The sequence below is a fragment of the Strongylocentrotus purpuratus genome, unplaced genomic scaffold, assembly GCF_000002235.5.
Source record: "Strongylocentrotus purpuratus isolate Spur 01 unplaced genomic scaffold, Spur_5.0 spur5_scaffold_14, whole genome shotgun sequence".
In the NCBI taxonomy this organism is placed as follows: Eukaryota; Metazoa; Echinodermata; class Echinoidea; order Camarodonta; family Strongylocentrotidae; genus Strongylocentrotus; species Strongylocentrotus purpuratus.
Genome location: NW_022145599.1, coordinates 37527231 through 37543502, shown reverse-complemented (window position 1 = coordinate 37543502; position 16272 = coordinate 37527231). Strand labels below are relative to the sequence as shown.

At 37.1% G+C, this 16272-nt stretch overlaps 1 protein-coding gene across 2 annotated transcripts; it reads right to left on the bottom strand.

Moving 5' to 3' along the window:
* Positions 1 to 1846: 1846 nt before the first annotated feature.
* LOC588846 (U4/U6 small nuclear ribonucleoprotein Prp31) lies at positions 1847 to 14361 on the bottom strand. 2 transcript variants are annotated; one of them, XM_788510.5, is made up of 12 exons: positions 14277 to 14361; positions 12950 to 13141; positions 12710 to 12767; positions 11794 to 11877; positions 10813 to 10910; positions 10036 to 10194; positions 8702 to 8819; positions 8095 to 8252; positions 6181 to 6398; positions 4745 to 4946; positions 4088 to 4186; positions 1847 to 3405 (listed from the first exon to the last, which is right to left on the bottom strand). In XM_788510.5, the coding sequence occupies exons 2-12, from the start codon at positions 13121 to 13123 to the stop codon at positions 3289 to 3291; spliced, it is 1485 nt and encodes a 494-aa protein (XP_793603.3). In that variant the 5' UTR covers positions 13124 to 13141; positions 14277 to 14361; the 3' UTR covers positions 1847 to 3288. The 2 variants fall into 2 exon arrangements, with proteins under 2 accessions (XP_793603.3, XP_011664928.1); XM_011666626.2 differs by having other exon boundaries at positions 12950 to 13132; positions 14277 to 14359.
* Between the last annotated feature and the right edge of the window lie 1911 nt (positions 14362 to 16272).

The following is a 16272-nucleotide window of genomic DNA, read 5'->3' as shown; positions in this document are numbered from 1 at the left end:
GACTTTAAGGGATTTACGCCATTTCCGCTCCTGTCTTCTGCGTTCACGTCTTGCAGCATCAACTTCTTCGTTGTACCACTTTGGCCTGTGACGAACTTGCGTGGTGCGGAGACATACAGGCGCATGGATATCCAGGACACACTCCATGTCTCTGTCAAGATTGAGCACGCAACTGTTTACATCCTCTGCCAAGGGTTGATTGTCAAGGAAACTGGCAAGATCATCGGCAAACAACGTGTGATCAATGTTGCTGAATTTGCGATATTCCTGTGGCCGTTCATCTGTAGATGGTCTTTCACCACGGATCATGCAGCTCACGGCTACATGGTCGGACATGAGGCTCGGATCTGTACGTATGGAACAGAGAAGATTCTCATCTTCCCTCGCAATCACTACATCCAATGTATGGCCGTGTCGATGAGTTGGCTTTGATATGTACTGCTTGAGTCCTGCGGATTTCAGCGTATCTACAACGCGTGCGACATCAGGTCTCTCGGGACAGTCATAATGGACATTCAAATCACCTAAAAGCAGTAGCTTCCCAGGAGTCTGATTCATGTCATCGATGAAGCTGTCAAATTCTTCGAGGAACGTAGATGTTTTCAGACCATTCGTGCTGGATGGTGGTGGACGGTACACAGCAACATAGTTCACCGAACGAGCTTTGTCTGTAATAATGCAGTGCTCAAATGTTGTAAAATGAGGATCAATAGTCACTTGATGTAGTTTCAGATCAGACCTGACCAGAGCACCAACACCTCCGCCACGACCGCCAGTGCGTGGAACATTGGTGAAAGTATAACCAGGTGGTGTTACCTCAGCAATTACAGCGTCATCATTTTCAGTCAGCCATGTCTCTGTGACAAACATTACATCAACTTCGTTGGTGATGACATAGTCTTGAAGAAGAAGAGATTTATGTCTCACTGAGCGAGCATTCCAGTGACATACATGCTGTAATGTTTCATTTCCGACATTTGCATCAATAACAACATTGGAAGAGTCAATTCCCGTTGACCTCACTAGTTGTAACGTGCAAGAGTGGTGGTTTATGCAGATTTTTCTTCCCCCCCCCCCTTCCAAATGTTTTTGCTCATTACGTCACTGCCCCTGGAAGGTGAGCCCCCTGGAATGTTTGCCCCCCCCCCCCCCCAATCCCAAACTGCTTCTGGCGCGCATGTAGGTGACAGATAGCAAGGTACTCGCTCAGTAATGAAGAAACCTAGACACACAGTAACAAATTAATCCTCCCATCATTAAATAAATGTATTCCTTAATTTCCTTTTCAGCCACCAAGATGAGGGACATCTCTCAGTACAAAACAAAGATAGAGCTAACAGCTAAGGAATTCATAAAGTTACCATTGTGTATCTTTTATAATTTTAAAAAAGTCATACATTTTTCATTTCATTTTATCAAATCTTTTTCAAAAATATTTCTGCAAGTCTGATTACAGTACTAACTTAAATCGATTAGACTTGTTCTTCATTACAATTAAAAAAAAATTAAATCCCATACAGGTACTGGCAAATCTTGACTACATGGTACAGTGCAACCTGTATAGAATCATTCTGTACTTCTAGATCAGCTCAACATGAAAGCAACCGTTTGTAATAATGTAATTTAAAATACACACATACATATTAGGAAGTAGACGCCAATCAAAGGAATCAGGTATATTATTAGTAATGCAAAATTATTTTTGTTCTTGTCTTTTCTTAAAACTTGAAGGAGCTTGTTATCAAAGAACTAGGAGCAGAGAATGATGTTAGGCTGCTTGCCCTCAGGTACATTATATGAATTATTCACTCAGTGTGTGTAATGAAGAAAAGAGACCACAAGCAGATTCAGATGTCTGTATTTATTACAAAATATTCACATGAACCGTCAAAAACAAAACTCTTAGCTTTACAGTGTAATTGGAAGTGTGCTACAGACAGAGACATTGACATGCCTACCGGAAATGTCTTATTACCTTTCAACACATTAAGTGACCTTTAACCTTTAATCTTTCACATTACCATATCATGAAAGTTCCCAAAATGCAATGACTCATGATACATATTGGAGGTCAACTTTTCATGACTGATGCTTTTATACTTGTCAGCATTAGTTGACCTATGATTTCCTTCAACTTTGACCTTTGACAGTAGCATAACAGCCTAATTACCCAGGAAATCTTTGAACCAAGTTTTGCGGTAACTGGAAAAAGTGGTTGCGATGAGAAGACTTTGTACATACACTTCCTAAGTTGGTAATGGATAATGGCAAATAAGAGCAAGCGATAAGGTCTTTGTTTGACACGTGGTATGGCATTATACATATGGTGGGGTTCAGGTTTTGTTAAACATTTTCTTTCTAAATTTGCCTCTGAACCTTCTAACAAAAATAACATCTGGATTTTGTCCCCATAGGGTACCACTTGTACCATCCCTCTAGCAAGTCACACATATACTAAAAACCAAATTCAAAGAAAAAAACATTTTTCATCAGGATTTTTTCTCCAACCAGCAGGAATCCTGAAATTCTCGCATCCGATCCTGTAAACTGAAGCATGTATAGAGTTCTGCATTGTTGCCCGCACAATGGTCAGAACTCGGCTCTATCTATGAATTCTAGCTTATCATAGCAAAGATACATGTAAGTATTGCTAAGTGAACTAGTAAAATATTGTGGCCTTCTCATTCAAGCCAACTCTTGGAAAACCTGTTCAGCATTTCTTTGACATCTATAATACAACGTAATACTACACAGTTTCATGTTCTCTGTTATGCAATGTTTTTTACTTTCAGGAATACAAAGAGTAAATAAAGATGTGGTTTTTACTTTCAAGAACCATGTTAAGAAGAAGTTAAAATATGGTCATTTTGATTTGAATTTCTACAACCCATATGTTGTTAAAAATAAAGATGTAAAGAATAAATAAAAATGTGGTTTTTACTTACCACGTTGAGAATTTAAAATGTGGTCAGTTTGCTTTGACCTTTTACGACCAATATATTGGTAAAAACAAAGATGTGTTCACATTGCTTTTACTTTCTTGGTCCCACACATTGTTGATATGTAAAGATTTGTTTACATTGCTTTTACTTTCTTCGAAACCACACATTGTAGATATGCAAAGATTTGTTTACATTGCTTTTACTTTCTTCGAAACCACACATTGTAGATATGTAAAGATTTGTTTACATTGCTTTTACTTTCTTGGACCCACACATTGTAGATATGTAAAGATTTGTTTACATTGCTACTACTTTCTTTGACCCACACATTGTTGATATGTAAAGGTCAGTTTACTCCAGCATCATCTTTCACTTTCTGGAACCCCGATATTGTTGAGAAATAGCGATCATTCGCTTCCTGAGCTTTGAAATCGTTTGCATGTGGGTTTACAATCTCCAGACCCTGTATAAGAAGAAAAAAAAGGGGGAAAAAAAGCATTTTTGAAAAGTAAGCTGAATGAAATTTGAAAAATATTCTGTACTTGCTTTACTTTGCTGACTTTTAGTAGAAATAAACTTTGTGAAATGGTAGGATACATTTACACAGGACACTGTTATATTGTGAACACATTTACGCACATGTTTTTGTCTCAACTTGCCAAGTATTGAAAAAAGTCTTCACATTTAAAAATTGTATTTCAAGATTACTTGTATTGTCCCAAAACTCACTCAAAGAAATTTCACATAGGTATTCTGAATGCTTTCGACATTACCATCACATTCCAGACTTGACCACCGCAAAGGATCTAAAATGGAACTGATAATATTGATTCCATCACATTCCAGACTAGAACATCACAAAGGATCTAAAATGGACCTGATAATATTAATAGCATCTACTAGCAGGTATACAAGATTGCCTACTTTGTTATGATTACCCCAACCAATGACAGGTATCTGAATCACGATTGTGGTTTTACTGCAGAGAATTCTGAAGATCAACTCTCTTCAATTGAAGGTAATATGTACCACTATTGGCGGAGTACAGAAGAGCAGTGTGGAACTCACCATTTTGGGCGACAAATACATCATTGTCAATGACTAGTAAATAAGTATTATGTTTAGACAATAAAAGGATTGCTAACCTGTAATGGGGTAAAGGCTATGCTGGATGATGTACCAGATGTCTCTCTTCCTCTCACCGTTGATCTCCCACCATGCATCTGCTGACGATGTAGTTGTCTCTGTTCAAGAAAAATAAAAATCATAAGTAAATATATGTTACAGATATTTGACATAAACTTTATTCAATTTGACAACTTTGATAACTAAATTTTGGTCATGTTCATGCTTAATAAATAATTTTAGGTTTCATGTAAAGAAGGAAGTCAGAGTTGAGGATTCCAGGTGGATCATGATGCTTAAAAGGAAAACAAAACATGTCATAGGGACCGATGGTGAGTAAATAAAACTGAAACAAGGAGCCACATTCTGAAAAATATGCATCTTTTATGATAAAAAATATTTTAATGGTCAAAACTGAAAAAGCACTGGATAAGAACTTCTTATTAGTCCTTGCATGGATGGCTCTTTTAAGTATGCATGCATACAGCCAGTTTTGCACCCCCCCTCTCTCTCTCTCTCTCTCTTCCCCTCCCTCCATCCCTTCTCTCTCCCTCCCCCCCCCCCCCTCTCTCTCTCCCTCCCACACTCCACCCTCCATCCCACCCTTCCTCCCTCCCCCTCTCTCTCTCTCTCTCTCTCTCTCTCTCTCCCTTTCCTCTTTATCTCTCTGAACTCACCTGCAAACTCTTGGATATTTTGACCTGTGTTTTGTTGTCGACCTGTGCAGCTCGTACCCTTCCTGATCCTCCCTTGCCAATCTGTCCAAGAGAGAATCCCAAGTCCTCTTGATAAGCATCCTCTTCAATCTCTGCAAAGTTCATCCTATTCGCTTGTTTCCTCATCTCTGTCATACCAAGCTTGTCTTTCATCTTCCTCAATCTGCATTAGTAAGTATAAATGGTCTTCATATAATGCTTTGTGAAAGATGAAGAATATATTAATATCACTATCATATTTCTTTTTATCATCATAGTATTATCTATAACATGTGTTTGCATCAATTCAAAAATGGAAACACATATTCCTACCATACCATATCATATTCACAGCATTTGTTATACGTTAGAATTAGCAAAATTGTATAGATTAATTGTATACCTTTATTAAAATCAGAGATAGTTGTGCTACCATACCATACATTTATGGGTGTGTTTATACATGTATATTACTTTATGTGAAGATAAAGTCAGAATTATAAAATAACAATGAAGATCATTGATTAGATACAGAAGTTTGTCATCGCAGTTGTCATCATTAGATTTCTGAAACTCTGATGTGGGCGAAACCATGATTCAAAACGCTTTGTGTGTTCTAAACCAGCAGTTTCTAATATTACTTAGTGGCTTGATTTAAACCTCTTAAAGGGATCGTTTAACAATGTTAAATCTCAGATGCACGGCCCTACGCGTTATCAGTGTCTGTGATATGGTGTTATATTGAAGCCCTAGAAAAAATTGCGGTTCAAAATGATCCAGAAGTGCCTCAAAAAGCTTTCAGTGACCGGTGTTACCATACTCGTTTTCCACAATAGACTGTAGTGTTATGAAAAACGTTTGGCAAACGCAAAATTTGATTTCGATTTTCAATCATAAATATCCTGATAATCAGACAGGCGATCGGCCTGTAAAAATCATGGAGTTCCTGACTGACCGAAATTTTTATAATTATCATTGCAGCATGAGCTAAATCAAGGATTTTTTTAAGGATTTAAAGGTAAAGCCCAGTATTGGTAACGCCCCAATTTCAAAAAATGAAATGGAAGCTCTCATTACCAATCATGTGAAAGAATATGTTTTGACTAATACATGATGATAAAAAATTTGCCGGGAAACCGCCTACTAATTCATATATTTGGTAAATTTATCTCTCTCATGGTCGTGTGAGAGAGATAGGGTAGTCCCATATACATCTTTCTGTGTATAGTGCTTGTAACTTTACGAAGAATGGGCCAAATTTCTTATCATTTTGATGATTCCAGAACCTTGCAGATGCTAGATGCTAGATGATCAACCTTTTCTGATCGATTCCACAACGTTTCTTTCACAATGCAATCGCATGACCATTACTGGTCTTTACCTTTAAGACAAAGTTACCGGATCCCTTTAATACATACCTTCTTCCTCCTCGTTTTTTCCTGGGTTGATCAAGAGGTAGAGGTAGTGCCTTGCTTTGTTTTGGTGGTGGAGGTTCCTGCATCTTGGCAAGTTTTCTTTCAATCTCAGCTCTGAGATTCAATCCCATAGTACCTATAGGGCTCTCATGGAAACTATCGATCCTAGAAGCTAGAGTACACTTGGCTGATACCAGACGAGCAGCTTGTCTTCTCATTTCCTACGCATATCAATCAGAAATCATTATCAGTTAGCATTCTTCAATGTAGCAACACATAATACCTCTACACATATTATATGATATAAAGATTTTAAAAATGCAATTTTACTAAACTAGGACAGCTGTATCTGAAGAAAGAACAACAACAGAATACAAGATATAGGTCTTTAAAAAAGTACCTTTCTTGACCCTTTCTTGATTTGGTGATTTGTGGCAGGATTCTATGCGCACATGATGACACATCACTTTATGGACAGTTAAATCATGTTTTGTAGTAAACATGATCATGTCATCCTTAAAATGATAGATCTAAAGAGGGATATCAACATAACAAAAATGACAATTGTTTTGTTACTGAATCCATCTTGTCTGATATGTATTATCATGTCTCATCATTTGAAAATGAAAAGGTCTATAACATGGTCTGATTTTTTAGTGACAGAAAAAAACTAGATGGAATTCGACTGCGCGCAGTCGAAAATGATGCCTCCGTTAAAGAGCAATTTTACAAACCAAAACAGAAAAAAAAAATTGAATTCACGTTCAATGGTAATCCATTGACAGGTTCTCAGAATATTGTGATTACAAGCAATTTCTCATATACATATATGACCCTTTGATCTTTGACCTCATGACCATAAAATCTACTCAGTTCATTGGCTCTGCAAGATGTTCTGAGTTAAATAGTAATCCATCTGTCAGTTCTAATGAGAATGCGTTCACAAGCTATTTTTGCATACATAATGGGCCCATGACCTTTGACCTTTGACCTTATGAACCAAGAATCTACTCAGTTCATTGGCTCTGCAAGTAACAAACATGACCTAATTTTGGCATGAATCCATCAATCGGTTCTTGAGATAACGCGATCACAAGCTGTTTTTGCATTCATAATGTGCGCTGTGGCCTTTGACCTTTGACCTACGTGCTCCAAAATCTAATCAGATCGTCTTCCTATGGTGATACACACTATCACTAAGTTTGAAGTTTAAATCTCCAGTGGTTCTTGAGATATCATGATAACAATCTCAATGTATGGAATTTCATAAGTTGACCTCTGTGACCCTTGACCTTTGACATACGTGCTCCAAAATCTAATCAGATTGTTTTCCTATAGTGATACACACTATCACTAAGTTTGAAGTTTAAATCTCCAGTGGTTCTTGAGATATCATGATAACAATCTCAATGTATGGAATTTCATAAGTTGACCTCTGTGACCCTTGACCTTTGACAAACATGCTCCAAAATCTAATCAGATCGTCTTCCTATGGTGATACATACTATCCTTAAGTTTGAAGTTTAAATCTCAAATGGTTCTTGAGATATCGCGCTAACAAACTCAATACAAGGAATTTCATAAGTTGACCTCTGTGACCTGTGACCTTTGACCTACGTACTCCAAAATCTAATCAGATCGTCTTCCTATGGTGATAAATACTATTCCCGAGTCTTAAGTTTAAATCTTAAATGGTTCTTGAGATATTGTGATAACGGTTTAAACGGGACGGACGGACGGACGTACGGACGTACGGACGGACGTACGGACGGACAACCCGAAAACATGATGCCTCCGGCACCACCTTCGGTGGCGGAGGCATAAAAATCATCGCTAACAGGTATTTCAATATCATGAATTCTGTACAACAGGACCTCTCAGTCTTCAGTGAAAACTTTTAAGAGCAGTGAAACTAACCTGTGGTGTTGCTTGAACAATGTCACTGTAATAGATGTAGCCAGTATGTGGTAAAACAGCAGAACTAGAGAATCCAGAGAGCATCTTGCGTTGAGAGCCTAGGACTAACACATTACATGAAGGCATCTTGGACAGATTGGTAAGGCCACCAGCAACACCTGATCACAGAAGAGAGATAGAACACTTCTCTTCTTCAGATAAACATATAAATGATTGATTCCTCCCAACACTGCCTGCCTGAGTAACCCGTTTCTAAACTACCTACATGTACTCGACAGCTAACCTTAGCTAGTAATTTGCTTCTTAATCAGGGGCGATAGTGAGCGCCAAAAAAAGAAGGCTTTAGTGATTTTGAACAAAAAATCTGAGCTCTTGCGCAATGCATTCAAGCAAGTCATGAAAAAACAGCACCTCACCAGCATCTCTGTATTTGATTTATTCAAATTTTGAATTTTGATGTGCTTTTGTAATATCTTTGAATATTTTCCTATACATAAATCATATGCAATTCGGCATTATAGCAGCGAATCTTGATTCATATAAATCATCAATCAGCCATCAATTCAATGTTTTAATTAAAGAATCAATCCAACATCAATTAACTTACCCATTAGTTTAGCAGCAGTTGAGGCACCAACAATAATAGAAAGATTGGGAGCAATAAATGACATCCTCGATTCCACATAGGTGAAGATGTCTGTCTTTGCTTGCTTCAAGTCAAAGGCCTGTAACAAAATCAAATATGTAGCAAAATATAAATGTCCATTAGACTGTTATGACAAAGAACACATGAAAAAGGGATAACAAAGTGACATGATGAAAGTGACAAATAGCCATGTTCACAGACGGTAATATCTATACCAACTACAGTGTATACCAAGTATGATTCACCAGCTGAAAACCAGAGATTCACAAGAATGACCAAGTACATGTATATTGTTATTGATTAAGACACATCCTCATCCAATTCAATCCACAGGGTATTTAGTCATTAGTAATTGAGTATAGTGCATTTTTTCTTGCATTTACAAAGCCCTTCACAACTTACTCCACAATGTATGAATTACATTTAAGGGGGTGGGGGTGGGGCAAGTTTTGGTAAAAAGTTGAAGGAATGATATATTTTCATTGGTGCCACACATGATCTAGTATTTGTCATTGAATGAGATTAATTTGAAAAGGCCACTTCTTCTGATTGCTAAGTTTCCTAAAGTTTTTATTTGGTCTAGTTATCATTGGCAAGATGTTCAATTTACAACTGAACAGCAGGCCTTCAGGTTACAACACCAGGAGGGAGTTTGAAGCAAACTTGTTAAGGCTTTCAGGGAATGTTTCTCAGAAATAAAGCCTATAAACAGATATGTATGATCTAAAAAAAAACACCCTTTCCTGAAGTAAATCAAGAGTGGTAGACTTATAAATTATAATAATATGGTTATTTATTTATAGCGCTGGTGTCCGTCAGGCTCTGACGCTCATGGTGCTTTACACATATTACCCTGGTCATAGCCGAGCTGCCAAAGTAACTAGTGCTCAAGCATATAAGGTACCCATTTACATCTGGGTGGAGAGTGGCAAATGTAGATTAACGTCTTGACAAAGGACATTAGTGCCGCGGCAGGACTTGAACCCCGTACCTTGTTATTTGCAGTTGGGTGACTTATCCACTATAACAACATCAGGTAATAAAATATACTACTGTTACTCTAAGCCAAATTTGAATAATATCAATCAAACAACTCTAACACCACTTTATTTCAGCTTGAATGTAAATAAAAAAGGATGACACAAGGAGAACACAGTAGTAAATACAAAAACCCTCAAATAAATAAATATTGCATGCATATTATCATAACAAACATTCACCTCCAAAGCAGTATGTTCTATTTATAAGTTGAGTCTAGGCCTGTCTTCATAACATAGATCATTTATTTAACTCACCATATCACCTGCCTCAAAGACTGTTGCTAATTCTTGTTGAGTGAGTGGTGTGCCTTGTGTAGTAGAAGCTGAAACACTGACAATCATGATGACCGCATTGGTCAATATCTCCTGCAGCTTCTCATTATTCTTCGCTCTCTCCAAATCATTTCCAAGTTCCTGGTTGATTCAATCACACATTAACATATGTCAACAATTACAGTAAGTGATACAAAATCACACTTTACCCCTACCCCACCTCCTCAATGTAAATGATCATGTTATCCTTTAAATGACAGATCTAAAGAGGGATATCAAAATAACAAACATGAACATTGTTTTGTTACTGAATCCATCTTGTCTGATACGTATTATCATGTCTCATTATTTGAAAATGAAAAAGTCTATAACATGGTCTGATTTATAAGTGACAGCAAAGAAAACGCTTTCTAATTCTGATAGCTCACATGCGCCCCTAAAAGCAACTGAGGGCAGCTTCCTAAAACATTCCCAAAGCTTGCTCAGTATACCCTCTCACATTTAAAGCTAAGATGTAATGATGATGCCAAGCAGATCACACCAAGTACATTATAATTGGTGCATTTCACCTTTGTTAAAGTCTTATTTATTCTTTTATCATGAGATTAAAAACAACTTTTCAAACCCCTTCAGGTTTAATTATTCTGTGCCAGAAAAAAAGATATTCCGATTCGCGATGAACCCCACACAACAAACATATCAATGCACTAGCCTAACTAACATTATTATGTATACCAAGATAATGGTCTAAGTACTCACCTTGACTGTGCTAAGATATTCAAAAGAATTAGGAACAAGAGAGTCCAACTCTGGAAAGCGCTTCTGATAATGGTCTCTGACAAATTTATGAATAATATCTGCACAAAAAAGAACAAAAACAAGAAGTAATACATTTACTTCACATATAAAACCCCATAAAGAAACATGCTTTAAAAAATTAATTCAACAAAGAGATGGTGTACATAAATTAATATTCATGATAATTAATAAATAACTCGTTTTAACTTAATTAAATTTGGAGTGGACTTTAAAAGATTATTATTATTATTATTATTATTATTTATTACTCTTTGTCATGTAAGCCACACCATATTACATAACTGGAAGAAAATAAAACCTTCCCAATGTCCATATCTGACACCTCTGAATTACTTTGAAAAAGAAAAAAACCTAGAATTTTTTAACCCACTCTTTTTTTATAGATTTCATCTCGTTGATGATAACATCAATGGAACTTACATACAGTGAAACCTGTTTATTAAGACCACCTAAAAGAGACAAGAAAGGTGGTGTTTCTATACAGGTGGTTACTAAAACAGGTTTGACAGTATACTATTACATTACCACTATGTAATTGTACCTATATTAATATAGCTCCTACATAATATTTAATGGAAAAGGCCTTACAAATGTTGAGTTTCTAATCAAGTAGACCAGGCAATTAAAAAAAAAAAAGAGCAGGTACATGAAGCATCAGAAGCTTCACAAATGAAACTTTCCTTTCAATCACAGCCTTCATGAAAAACATTCATGTGGCATTTCAACTGCATCAAACTGAATTGGAATAAAATTAAATAATTTATTCTTGACATACACGTTACAAAATTAGAAAAGTTTTTGTAGAGTGATCCAAAGTGCTCATTCAGTGTTTAGTGCATGAATGTTGTATATGCTCTTTGAAGAGTAGGGCACTTTGTACAATGATACAATATAAAAGGAATAGGATACAGGTATACTCACTGATCTCATTCTCAATCTCCACTGATAAGTTGTTAGCCTGTACAATCAACTGATACTCTGGATTGGCCTCTACTGGTCCCATCACTGTAATTGAATGAATGCATGAATATGAAATGTATCACTACATACATTGCAGTCTATTTGGGTAAAATAGGAATCCTCTTTTTATATTGTAAATTTGAAAGAAAAGCTGAAGAAATAAATTTTGCCTTCAGTATTTCTAAAATTTGCAATTTCATAATAGGGCGATTCTATGGAATGTCTAGGCCTGTAACCGATCATCGGATCGGGGGCTGATCTTGAGCCGCTCAGGGGTGATCGGATAATATTTTCTGATCGGAATGCATGCCTACATTATAATCCAAGATGGCGGCCTGCATGTTTTGCCTCTTCTCTTAGACCAATATTATTAATTTCAAGGTCATGAAAAGGCACTAAGTATCAACAAACATGGTCTAACAACAACTCCAAATGACAAAATAATCCCAGCCATGAAATTTTTTTGAGCATTTGATAGCCAAAAACTTGAAAATTTTCGTCATTAAAAAAAAAAAAAAAAAAAAAAAAAAAAAAAATTGCTGACTTTTTTTGCTGATTATTTTTGCCGATACCGACCACAGGTGCGAGGGTGTCGCTCCGATCTTCCGATCCAATCAAAGCCCCAACTTACAGGGTTAAATGTGTCCCATATGACACATGTCCTTTTACCATCATCCTGAGACATCTTTGTTTGATTTTATGGACAGAAGAATTTAAATTCAAATTCTCTTAATTAATTGATTAGGATTTGGGGCGCCATATGTCCCAGGCCCCTTTCAGTATCGAGCCCGGTATTAATTTAAGAATGTCTCAACTGGAAAGCAAATTTTGTATGATAATACATTTTGAGAGAAATTGTTGGAAACACATAACTTACCTTCTCCTTTTCTTGGATTGTCCTGGTAAAATTTAATCTGTGTCAAAACACTCTGCAACTGTAAATAAGAAAACAATGGATTCTTAAGCAAAGGAAATATCTAAAAACATTTAGTAAATAACATTTTCTAAAAGTATGAGATGATCAACAAAATAAGTACTCTGTAAAGCTCAAACAAAGCATGGTAAAGATGAATGTATATATCCTCTGTTTGCAGCAAGTAAGAAAGTTGTTTTTTACCTTCTGGCTATCACGAAGCTTGGCTATGCTCTTGATAGAAGATTCTCTTGTATCTATCTCCATGGTAACATCCTGGATGACATCATCCTCATCTTTCTCATTCTCAGCATCATCAATGAAACCTTCTTCTGCTATCTCCTCCAAATCAGCGAGTAGTTCATCAGCCAAAGACATCCTGACAACCTAAAACAACTGAAAAAATAAGATTAAAAACATGACCCTCTAGATAAAAGACTGCAAACTGCAAGTAGATCTAGCTAACATTGGTATTCCACATATTAACAAACATATTCAATGGCCACTTAATATTACATATTAGCAGTATTGACAATTCATTATTTCCAAAGGATTTCTCCCCAGTCAAGACTACAAAATGTACAAGCTCAGAGTCAGAAGCGAGTATTTAGTATGCTAAGGTGCATGCTGGTATTTCCCCAACTTTGCAGACTCCCTGCGCGCACGCCGTTTTACAGTATTATTCGCTATTATTAAAGTAAGTATAAACAATTGATAATGCAAAAAACAGTTTTTTGTGTGTACACCACCTGTATTAATTATGATTTGTTCAAGTCAGAACAAACATTGCAAACTCTCATGAGAGCTCACGACTCACATAGAACTTTGCGCATTGAGCGCTGTACAATGAGTTTACAAACTCCCAGTGGCCGATCCGCTCGATCTCGAGTGGCTTCAAATTTAAGTGAGCCGAGACAGGGCCAGCGCCAAGACCCTACCTAACTTTAGCGCAACTCAAGTTTAATCACGTAATACTACATAACACACTGACATGTCGTGCTTCACACATTACTGACGCACACACGGCATTGCACACAAAAAATAGAACAATCAACAAACATTTCAGAATAAATTTCCAGTTTGTAGGTCTACCTTAAATATGACGAAAATGACATTAGTTTACTCATAATCATAAGAGTAATTTATAATAAACCTAGATCTATGTTTCTTTTTCTGCTATGCAGAAACAAGCGCCCATGAATTACACCAAAGGCCGTCACGGGTCCAAAATATGGGCACACTTCTGAACTAGCTCCTGATCCTGCCGAGCGGCTAGCGGGGAGCTTGAGTTTGCTACCGGAATGGAAGCGGCGCGGCGCGGCGTTCGGGCTTCGGCCCGAAACTCTCGCTGGAAATGGAGCCTCTCTAGCCTCTGGCTCTCTAACTTCTAAGCCTTACTGAGTTACTCTGGCTTAGTTTGGCCCTTATTCGAAACATTAAAAAATTGACAAAATATTATCATTCTTATGGTCAACAATATCCAACATATACCAATCTTTCAATAATAATAATAAGAATTTTGAGAAATTACCTGAAATTGAGTGCGTGAGAAACGTCGTACACTCAACGTACCGAGTTTGAATGAATCTAGCAACCTAAATATTAGACGAAAGACCAAACTTGAAGGATGCTCAATTAAAAATAAGTATCAAATAACACCAAATAAAACCAAATAACATCAAAAATATATCAAATGAAAGACCTTTAAAAAAAAGATCAAAAGTAATTTCAAACCGTTTTTGAGAATAATTTTTGTAGTATTAAATGACAACAAAAAATATAATGTGGAACGAGCTTGATATACTGAAACGAAGGCTCTATCGGAGATGAAGGTAGCCCATCAGCCCATCTTATAAGCATATCAATTTACCATCGATTGTGTGGTATTTACACGTACCCCTACTCCCTTGACAAGTTCCCATTTTCGTATGCAATAAGTGTCCGCTCTCCATTAGTGCCTTTTTAATCTCTAGTAAGTTCTCCTTTTCAGGTACGAGAAGCGCCCTTTTCACTTTTGATAAGCGCCCCCGGCCCCCTTCACCTTTGATAATTGCCCTATTCAAATTTGAGAGGTTCCCCTTTTGCTTTGACAATTTCCCCTTTTCCTATGTAAAAAGTGCCCCTTCCCAATTTAATAACTACCCTTTTAACCCTTCACATGTGTCCCCTATCCTTTTTAATAAGTGCCTCTTTTCCTTGTGATAAGTGCCCCCATTTAAAAAGAGCCCTTTTCCCTTCTCATATAAGGCCCGCCCCATGTCATTTATGAAAGTAGTTCCTTTTCATTCTCATAAGTGCATGCCCCTTTTCATCTTGGGTAAATGACCCTATTCAATTCTGAGAGATACCCGTTTTACTTTGACAAGTGCCCATTTCCCACCTGATCAGTGCTATTTTCATCTCTTATAAATGCCCCTTTTATTTTGACACGTCCCCCTTTTCCTTCCTAATAATTGCCCATTTTCCTTCTAACATGTGCCTCTTTTTCTTTTTATTAAGAGCTGCTTCCCCATTTTCATAAAAGCCCCCTTTCACCTCCGATACATGCCCCTATTAAAATCTGCTCGGTGCCCCTTTTCTTTCAACGAATGCACATTTACCTTTATCATTAGTGTCCCTTTTTCATTCTCATTATAGTGCCTCTTTTCATGAATGGTCAGTACCCCTTTTCATATGCGATAAGTGCCCTTTTTTACCTCTGATAATTACCCTTTTAACAATGATATGTGCCCCTTTTTCCTTTCTAATAAGGAACCTATCCCTTTTCACTTCTAATAGATGCCCCTATCATAATCTGATGGGTGCCTCTTTTCAGTCGTCAAATGCCCATTTCCCATTCTCATAAAATCCCTTTTCATCCCTGGTGCATGCCTCTTTTTTCAGTAAGAAGTGCCCCATTTTCACCTCTGATAATTAGCTTTTGTACTTTGACACGTGATCCTTTTCTTTTTCAATAAGTGTCTTAACCCTTTTGATTAGTGTCCCATTTTACTCTCATCATTAAACGTGCCCCTAATTTCAAGCGACTAAGAGCAATTTTCCCCCAAAGCTCGCTCGCCACGCTTGCTCGTAGTTATCGATGTTATAATTATGTAACTTAACAGTAATGTCTTTTCAGTCTTCCGTTTATGAGAATGTGCTTATAACCCCATTAGGATTGGGGTTTTCCTCTTTATAAGGTGTAATTTTTCACACTGCGACCTCACAAATCTCTTCTTTTTTTTTAAATTCTCGCTCGCAAATGAATTTTCAGACCATCCCACCCAACTGCAAAGTATGATGCTTAAGCAATATCTTTATGTTGTTTAAAGAGAAACAAATATTGAAATCAACTTGATAATGTTTAAAAAACTGTATATTTTCGCCTTGAGATCTCCCTTTGAAGGTGCCCCCCCCCCCCCCACTTTGGAAGTCGCTCCGCCGCCTTGGGCTACAGCCCTCGAGACCGACATCCAAATAATAAAAAAGTGACCCTGCGGGTTATAGTGAGGGCGGGGCGGGCCTTATTATACTTACTAGACCGACAT